The sequence below is a fragment of the Bos grunniens genome, chromosome 10 (assembly GCF_055505025.1).
Source record: "Bos grunniens cultivar Pamir isolate PY7600 chromosome 10, Bosgru_T2T1.0, whole genome shotgun sequence".
Lineage (NCBI taxonomy): Eukaryota > Metazoa > Chordata > Mammalia > Artiodactyla > Bovidae > Bos > Bos grunniens.
The window spans coordinates 98,138,500-98,147,827 of NC_141174.1; the positions used below are offsets into that span (position 1 = coordinate 98,138,500).

Here is a 9,328-nt window from a genome sequence, read left to right on the forward strand (position 1 = left end):
CTCCAGATGGAGACTCAGCTGGAAATTGAGGGGAAAAATGACATGGGGAGACCAAGCGTTGGTGAGCAAGGCCCGTAGCTTTATTTTCAACAGGGGCTTTTATACCCTAAGTTACACATAGAGGATAATAGGGGATGCAAAGTCAGCGGTCTTTGATCCTTATCAAAAACCAGGGTTTCTTTCCTGCAAATTTATCGTATACAAATGGTTTAGGTGATTTATTTATCCAGGGGGACTCCTGAGGCTCGATGCCGCCTTTGCATATGCCGAGCCTCCTTCCTCATGACCTTTGTCACGAGTGGAATGTCTCTCGCGGGCTCCCGGCAGTTTCTGTATGGTTTTTCCACAGAATTCAGTTACCTGTTCTACTACTTAAAAATTTTTATTCTTATAGGACTCTAGTGTCCAGAACCTATGTAAGAAACTAGGTGTAGTGCTATAAAAAGCTTGTAACTGAAACTTACCAGTAGTCCACCTAGATGGAACATGTCTGAACATACCAGTAAAGGATTTATGGGAAAATACCTTAAAAGATAAACCACGGGGTAATTCTTTTAAAAACCATTTAAAGTTTTCTGTTTTTTATTCATTTATTTGTGTAAGCCTTCTGAAATGTATTCATTTATATGATCATACATTTTCCCCATCTCTGCTACCTTTTCATTTGTGTAAATCCATAAGATTATTAGCCATTGAGTACCCACAAGTTTTCTATATCCTAAAATTGCAAGTATCACCTAGGCCTGATATTCTGGAATCTAACAAAAGTATATTCATCATCTATATAACATGTTAATTTTTTTCTCTTAAAATTTATACATGTGGTTGAAGTAAATAAAGAAAATAGAATGTTTTTTCTATTCTCACTTCTAGTACCATTTATCTGGTGCACCATTTTAATTTTTTTAATTATGGAAAATTTCAAACATAGTGAAAAGAGAAAATGCTGTATAATGAACACTTAATATGTTCAGTAGCCAATTTCAACAGTTCTCATCTCAAAGCCAGCCTTCATTCATTCATACAGCTGCTCACTTTCCTCCTCACTGTATTATTTTAAAGCAATTCCTAGATAACCCCTTTTTACTTTATCTGGAAATTCTTCAGTACAATCATTAAACAAAGATAGCTTTTTAAAGAATGGAGATGTAATATTCTGTCTTCTAAAAATTCAGCCATAACTCCTTATTATCATTAAATATTAAATCAGGATGATGTATATTTCCTATTGCATCACATCAAGAGGAATATAATATAATCAGTCTCTGGTTGTCTCTGCTTTTTGATCTAAGGGCTCCAGAGTTGTCAAAGCTGATTTATACATTATAAAATTCCCCATCAACCTGTTTTTCTTCACCTTTTTTTATGGTGGTAAAATATATGTAATGTAATATTTATCAGTTTAACTATTTGTGAGTGTATGGATCAGTGTTGTATAATCATTACCATTATCTATACCCCAAACATTTCCATCACCCTAAACATAAATTCTGCTCATTAAACAATAGCACCCTTTCTCCCATTCCTCCAGCCCCTGGTAACCTCTTTCCTGCTTCCTGCCTCTCTGAATTTGCTTATTCTAGGTCCATCATATAAGTAGAATTATGTAATATGTGTCCTGTGTCTGGCTTATATTTCTCAAGATCCATCAATATTGTCATATATATCACAATTTTATTCCTTTTTATGATTGAGTAATATTCTACTGTAGGTATATACCACATTATGTTTATCTGTTCATCTGCTGGTGGACACTTGGATTGGTTCCACCTTTTGGCTATTATGAATAAGGTGGTTATGAGCATTGGTATAAAATATCTGTTCAAGTCCCTGCTTTCATTTTTTCCAGGTAATTAACTAGGAGTGGAATTGCTGGATTATATGATAGTTATGTGTTCAACCTTTTGAGGCACCAACAAACTGTTTTTCACAAAGGCTGCACCATTTTACATCCCCCCTGGTGATGTATAAGGGCTCCAGTTTCTCCACGTCTTCACCAGTGCTTGTTTCTTCCATTTTTTTATAATTGCCATCCTGATGGGTATGGACATGAATTTGAGCAAGTTCTGGGAGATGGTGAAGGGCAGGGAAGCCTGGCACGCTGCAGTCCATGGGGTCGCAAAGAGTCGGACACGACTGAGTGACTGAACTGAACTGAACAATGAGTGATATCAAGCATCTTTTGATGTGCTTATTGACCATCTGTATATCTTCTTTGGAGAAATGTCTGATTTATCTGTTTTTTCTTTTGTTTGGGGCTTTTGGTTGTTGTTCCATGAAATCATTGCCAAATCCAATATTATGAAGATTTTCCCCAGTGTTTTATTACAGCAGTTTTTAGTTTTAACTCTTAAGTTTAGGTCTTTGATCCACTTTGAGTTAATTTTTGTAATGGTGTAAATCAAGGACTTCAGCTTCATCTTTTTACATGTGGATATCCAGCTTTCCTAGTACTATTTATTGTAAAGACAGTTCTTTACCCATTAAGTGGTCTTGGCACCTTTGTTGAAAGTCATCTGATGTTGTATGTGAGAGTTTATTTCTGTGCTCTCCATAGTAAGCATTGGTCCTTACTATTTTAATTATTGTAGCATTGTAAGTATCGTTATCAAGCAGTATGAGTCCTCAGCATTTTCCTTTTTAAAGATTGTTTTTGCAATTTCACACGAATTTTAGGATTGGCTTTCCCATTTCTTAGGAAAAAGGCTGTTCACATTTGTATGTAGATTGCATTGAATTTACAGATTGCTTGGGTAGTGTTGACATCTTAAGTGTCTTCCTATCCCTGATGATGGGATGCTTTTCCATTTATTTAGATCTTTAATCTCATTCACCAGTGTTTTATAGTATTTTGCGTACAAAGCTTTTACCTCCTTGGATAAATGTATTCTCAAGTATTTAGTGGCTTCTTTTAGAAGCCATTATAAGTAGAATTGCTTTCTTAGTTTCCTTTTGGATTGTTTGTTGCTGGTGTGTAAAAGCTTTATCATCTTCTTACAGAATGGTTTTAGCAGCTATTGACGATCATTTCTTAAATCCATTATGTCATTGGGGGTTGTTAAATGGTGATATTCTACCATTCCCTGTAAATTTACTAACTAGTATCCTTTTGTAAAGAAGTTCACTTTAACTTAAGATGTGGTTATACAGAGAAAGACAGATGATTATTTATTTTAACTTTAATAATGTTCATTCCATCCATTGAGTTGGTTCTCTAGCATCCTCTACAGTTTTCCAATAAAATAATTGGATTTTAGGGTTTTTTTTCTTTTTTACCCTTTGAGTGCCATTGTGAACCCATAGATTTTAATGTTTTATCTGTTTTAGTCCATTACATTGTTCTTGTTAATGCTCAGATTGTCCCATCTCTGACCAGTACAAGCCCCTTCAAGTTCGTTCTTGAGTCTCTTTGTATGATTTTGGTGGCCTTTGACAACTTTCTAGAGGCAACTTTTAAAATTTTTAATTCTTATAGATAACTTTAAATAACTTTAAACATGCTGATTGCTTGAGTTGACTCATTTAGACATTATCTTTGATTCCCAGTTGTGAAAAATGAAAATTTGGTCTCCCTTTTTTCCAGCAAATTGTTACTGGGTTTTTTTTTTTTTTTTTTTTTCTTAAGTTCTGAACCTTTTCTCTTCCTCTTCCTTCTAAATCTGTCAGTTTGCCTTTTTTGTATAACGTCAAGTTAGGTAACATTCATATTTTGCTCAGTAACAATGGTCAAATATTTTATGCTTTGCCTATAGGTTGATTTTAAAATTTGAAAACTAATAATCACTTACTAGAATTGTGTAAATATTCTTTATTGCTTAACCAAGTACGATTATAGTTTCTTCTCTATGTAATGACCCATGTGCCACTTGATACTAGAAAGCATTTCTAGTATCAGGAGTCTAAAGAGTCTCTGCTTATATTCTATTAGTTAAATAAAAATGAATGAATAAGTTTGCTTCTTATTAGTACCGTAACTTTCTAATTGGTTTTATTTTGCTTTTTGAGACATGATGCTGCTTTGTTAGTCTTTAATACTTTCTGTGGCTCTCTGATTCATATTATTAGCACACCTTCAGCTGCTTTGTGACACTTGAGCTTTCCACCATCCCCTGACCCTGTTCTCTTCACAATTTGATTTATCCTTTGTTTTTTCTATTTAATAGGATCTTGGGGAAAAGAACAATACATGTCCTGAATCTTTAAGCTACTTAATCTTTTATGCTAAAATTGTATTTGTCTCACCTTTTATCTTTCTTAATTAAAGAGCTTTAATTTTTTACTATTCTCAAAATTGTCTTTAGCGTGTGGTTAATAATTTTTATTGTCCTTTTTTTTGAAGTATTTTTACTTATCATTACTATAGTTCATAACAGTTCAGAAATCTATTATAAGAGTTAGAATATGGGTAAATAAAATTGCCCTTGTAAAAATAACTGGTGAAGTTGAACACATTGGCAAGTTGTGTTTTGAATATGTTGCAGAGAAGTCATTTGGATCTGTTTCAAAAGAAAGAAATAGTGAATGGGTCACGAAAATGAGAGTAGATGATTTTTAAAAAGTTAATGTGGTTGATAATTTTAAATGTTCAAATCCCTTAGGCTTGCTTTGAGAGCCTTAACTAGAGAAAAGCATTTTAAAATTATATATATCTGAAAATTGAGCCACAGGTTGATATGAAAGTTTTATGTCAATAAATTTATATTTGTTACTGTCGTTTCAGCTTCTGAAAATTTTCCAGTATACTAACTTTGAGAAAAATAGAAATTACATCTTATCAACTCAAGATCGCCTCGTTGGGGGATTTGCCAAGTGGCCGGATAGTCATCCAGGTAGTTTATTTTTTGCGTAAATCCAGAGCAACCTTTGTTTTATTTATTGAATAATCTTTAAGCGTTTGTCAGAAAGGGTATGTGATAGAAAATATAGCCACAGTTATAAACTTAACTTTAAGTAAGGTTTTTAAGAAGGTAAATTGTTTCAGTTTACAGTAGATTTAGGATATTCAGGGTATAAAGGAAGGGTTTGATTATCAAGATACTGGTATAGTTTGCCTTTTTTCCCAAATATTTCACTTAGCAATGTATTATGTTATTGCAGACAATAAGACAGGTGGTCTGAATGGTCCCAGTTCAAATGGTCCCAGGTTTTTATAGAATAATTTGGTTCAAATGGTCCCAGGTTTTTATAGAATAATTTGGTTCATCAAAATCTTTAGGAGTATTAGCTGTCACTTGAGCTATGTGTAGAATAAATTACTCTTAAATCCAAAAGAGAACTAATTCTTACTCTTTTCAGAAGTCATTCTCCAAGCTACTTCCTCCTCCCTCTTAGGTTTCACCTCCAGTAAATGATATATTTACAGCCTCCATAATCTCAATTCAAGAGTTTGTTAAAAATAAGTCAGAACTCTGACACTTTTGATAAGCAGAATGACAAAGTATTAGCTATAAATACATGAAACTAGATTCAAGAAATGATTGCTTTTGCAGCATTGCAATAATATCATGGTTTTTATTGTTAGCCTAGAACCTCTTTACCTCATCTCTTGTCATAGAACTGTTACAGTCAGAATATGTACCTGAATTGAAATACAAATAAAGGGCTCATGAAATCATATTTTTGTACCTGAAGAAAGCAGGAATATTTCCTTATATCCATATTTACTTGTTTTTTTCATGCAAAATATGCTTCTTTAAAAAAAAAAAAGTGCAATGCTTTTTATTTCTACGTGTTAGAAAGTGTTAGTTGCTCAGTCACATCCAACTTTTTGTGACCCCATGGACTGTGTAGCCCATCAGGCTTCTCTGTCCATGGGATTTTCCAGGCAAGAATACTGGAGTGGGTTGCCATTTCCTACTCCAGGGGATCGTCTCAAGCCAGGGATCAAACCCATGTCTCTTGCATCTCCTGCGTTGGCAGGTGGATTCTTTACTACTAGCACCATCTGGGAATATTTAGAAATTTTGGCATCTGTAACCCATAGCTGTAAATATGTTTTAAAAGTCCCTCAAGAAAACAATTGTTTTGGTATCAATTCCATTGTTTTCAACCAGTACATGGTACTATTTTTAACAAATAATGAGAATAGGGAAATGACATTCTTGAAAAGCATTTCTTATATAAACATATTGAGATACATTTTGATTTTTTACAATAGCTTTTTTAAAAGAAAATTCTTGGAGCTTTTTTGTAGAGAGGTCAATTGCTAAGTTTAATATTTGTGTAAATGCTTGGTTGTGATATTCTTTATAGAAATGTTGCAGTGTCTTCCGATTCTATACATTACAGAGCATAGAAATCGTTGTATGATAAATTGAATTTATGTGGAAAAGATTTGTTTCCAGAGCTGTTATAAAGATTATTTTAATAGGATTTTTTAAAATTAGCTTATGCTTGGTTCTAATAAATCAATCTTTTGACACAAAGAGATTTTATATACATTAACAGGAAAAATTTATTAAAGGAATTAAGTTTTACTATGAAGAAAATGTATATTTCTACATCTAAAGTGCTCGAATACATCACCACCTACAGATGAGATTATTATTTATTTTTAAGGTTTGAAATGTTTAACTTCTATTTCATTAGCTTTTATAAAAAATCCTTTTGAGGAATAAAAATTTTACATTACCTGGAACGTGTAAGATCCTATTTTACATTATTATGAGTGTATTTTCTGTTGCATTTTTTTCCTAGAAAAGTTTTCTCATTTCTAGACAATAAAATTTAATGTTGCTTTGTGCCTTTTGTAATTTAACATAACTGCAAGAAAAATAAAATAGGAAAAATCAAATTTTTTTTTTTTTGGTGTGAAAATTAGAGGAAAGTGAGCTAGAAGAAGTCATAAGCATTCTCTGAAAAAAACATAAAAGGGGATTAACATGGGCCTAACTGGTGAAATAACTTTTTCACAAATAACACTGAATAAGTACAACTGTCTGTCATTCCTGTTGTGAAAACTAAATGATATTTATTTAAGTCAACCTTTCTCTTTCATTCTTTTGATACACTTTGACTTGGTAAGATGTTTTGAACCTTAATAGCCCATGAAGCTATAAATAATAACCAACTCAAAAATAGAAAAATATTTTGACTAGTACAAAATCTATTTTTTGTAAGTGTTCCCATAACAGCAGAACTCTGAGCACTTTTACGACTCCATATAAGGCTGCCATGCAGGCAACAGCCATGTGATTTCAGTGGTCATTTAATGGAAGAAAGTTACTGCCCCCGAAAGATGGGAAACTATAGTGAGGTCAGTGCAGAATCGTTCTGGTGTGAACAGTCACATTATTACAACCAAACAGAATGTCTGAGTTTGTTTTTACTTTCAGGTTGGATATTTTTAGAGTGACTGACATTACTTCAAATAGGAAAATTAAATATAGTACAGCATTCCAGAATGAGTTATTTTGCTCAGCCTTCTTTCATTTAACACAGAGTTGGCATTGTGTGGTTTAGGAGTTGTCAGAGTTAAAACTTAGCAGGGAATGCAGTGCTACTTAGATTCCGAGGTTTATTTATTTTCATTTTTAAGAAGAAAACTTCCTTTTATAATAGAAACATCTTTGTTTCCATATTCTGTTGTCAGCAAAAGAGAAAACCCATTAAAGTGAGGAGTCTTTGCTAGTACTCTTCCTGTTTATTCTTCAGTCACAGAAGATGTTGGTGGACTCACTTCTTAAGCTAGGAACTGTTTTCCTTGTTAGTGATATTTTCTTGAATATCATCTGATTTTGATCATCTAGTTTTTAAAAATTTGAGGTTTGAGACTCTGAGAAAGCAAATATTTCAACACTAGTATTTTTCTAAATTTATTTTTAATGTAGTGATGGGCTGATAAGTAGCTAAATATTTTGTACAAATAATAATGCCTGTTGTGATGAAAAAATGTCTTATTTTCAGATGCTTTGCATGCATACTTTGGAATTTGTGGCCTGTCACTAATGGAGGAAAGCGGCATTTGTAAGGTTCATCCTGCCCTGAACGTAAGCACACGGACTTCTGAGCGCCTTCGAGATCTCCATCAGAGCTGGAAAACCAAGGACTCTAAACAGTGCTCAGAGAATGTGCACATCTCCACATGACTAACTTTAGCCGGGGGCGGCGGGGAGGGTTTGTAGCCTAACTGTAGCTCAAGGTTAAAAGCCATGGATAACCACATGTGCTCTTTTTTTAAGAGGTAGTCTTACAATCGAATCTTGTGCCGATGTCACTTTGGAATATGGTCTTGAGCCAGTAACCTTTGTACTAGGTTTCAAGAAAATCTTTGTTGAAGTTTGAACCACAGTGGACTTCGTCGTGGTTCTTAAATGTTTATACTGTATTTCTAAGTTCTTTGAGGCAAATTAACTGTATGTATGTAGGTTATCTTTAAAAAAAAAAAAACTTGAGTACCGAATTGTATCATATTATAAAATGGACACGAATCTTCAAAAGAAGTTCACATAGCAGTGGTAATCTTCGGGTGAGCACTTAGTGATCATTTAAAAAGCTTGACTGCTTATGGTGGAACATTGCTTTAATGAATTAAGTATCTGGGGTTATTCTTTGAAAACAGATGATCCCATAATTTTTAAAAGAAGAATGACTTATTTTGTGTTATTTTTAAGTAAAATGTGCCAATTAAACTTTTGTGGCCTATATAAATGAAATTAACTTCATAGCAAGAATGAATAGGCTTAACTAATACAGTAATTTCCTAAAGGGAGATTGTTATACAAAGACTCTTATGTAGCTGAGGAGAAAGTAATTTAACTGTGTGTGATTGTGAATGGGAAAGTTTCGTGCTGTGTGGGTCATCTATTTTAGATGTTGTTGGGGTAAATAACAGTTACGTTTACTTTTAATCTCGAATCATTAGTCATTTTTTTTTTTCTCCTTTCTCCAGGGAAAGCCATCTTACCTAGAGGGAAAAACATTTAGTGGTTTTGTTTCTTTTTCTGAGATAAATTTTAAACTGTATTTTTATAACTGAGTTATTTTTAGCCATTTGGTTTTTTGTTGTTCTTGCTCCCAGTGTTTTAGCTTTTCTGATTTCAAAGTGATGATTTTCTAATTTTTTGAAGTTAAATAAGTAAACATTTAAGTGAAAAAAAATAACACCTCTCAATTAAACTTAATGGTATAGCTCCATACACAGTCATTCATATTTTTGTAATATTTTCAGGTAAGTGGGAAGGTAATGTATCCCTTAGAGGTTAAGGACTGGGGTTTGCTTTTCATTGTTCTGTTTTCTTCATTTTGTTACCTACCTGAATTGTATAAGGAGTGGTGTAAAAACTTCCCTTTATTAGTAATCAGTTTATCAATGAATTACACCCATCAC

The 9,328-nt window shown here is 33.1% G+C and overlaps 1 protein-coding gene across 4 annotated transcripts in view; it reads left to right on the forward strand.

Annotated features, from left to right (window-relative positions):
- PGGT1B (protein geranylgeranyltransferase type I subunit beta) overlaps positions 1 to 9,099 on the forward strand; it is a 54,561-nt gene extending 45,462 nt beyond the window's left edge. For all 4 annotated transcript variants that reach the window (XM_086323276.1, XM_086323278.1, XM_086323277.1 and 1 more), the window contains 2 exons: positions 4,721 to 4,829; positions 7,906 to 9,099. In XM_086323276.1, the coding sequence (XP_086179402.1) occupies positions 4,721 to 4,829; positions 7,906 to 8,087 (291 nt within the window). In that variant the 3' untranslated portion in view covers positions 8,088 to 9,099. The remainder of the gene's footprint in view (positions 1 to 4,720; positions 4,830 to 7,905) is intronic.
- Positions 9,100 to 9,328: the final 229 nt, after the last annotated feature.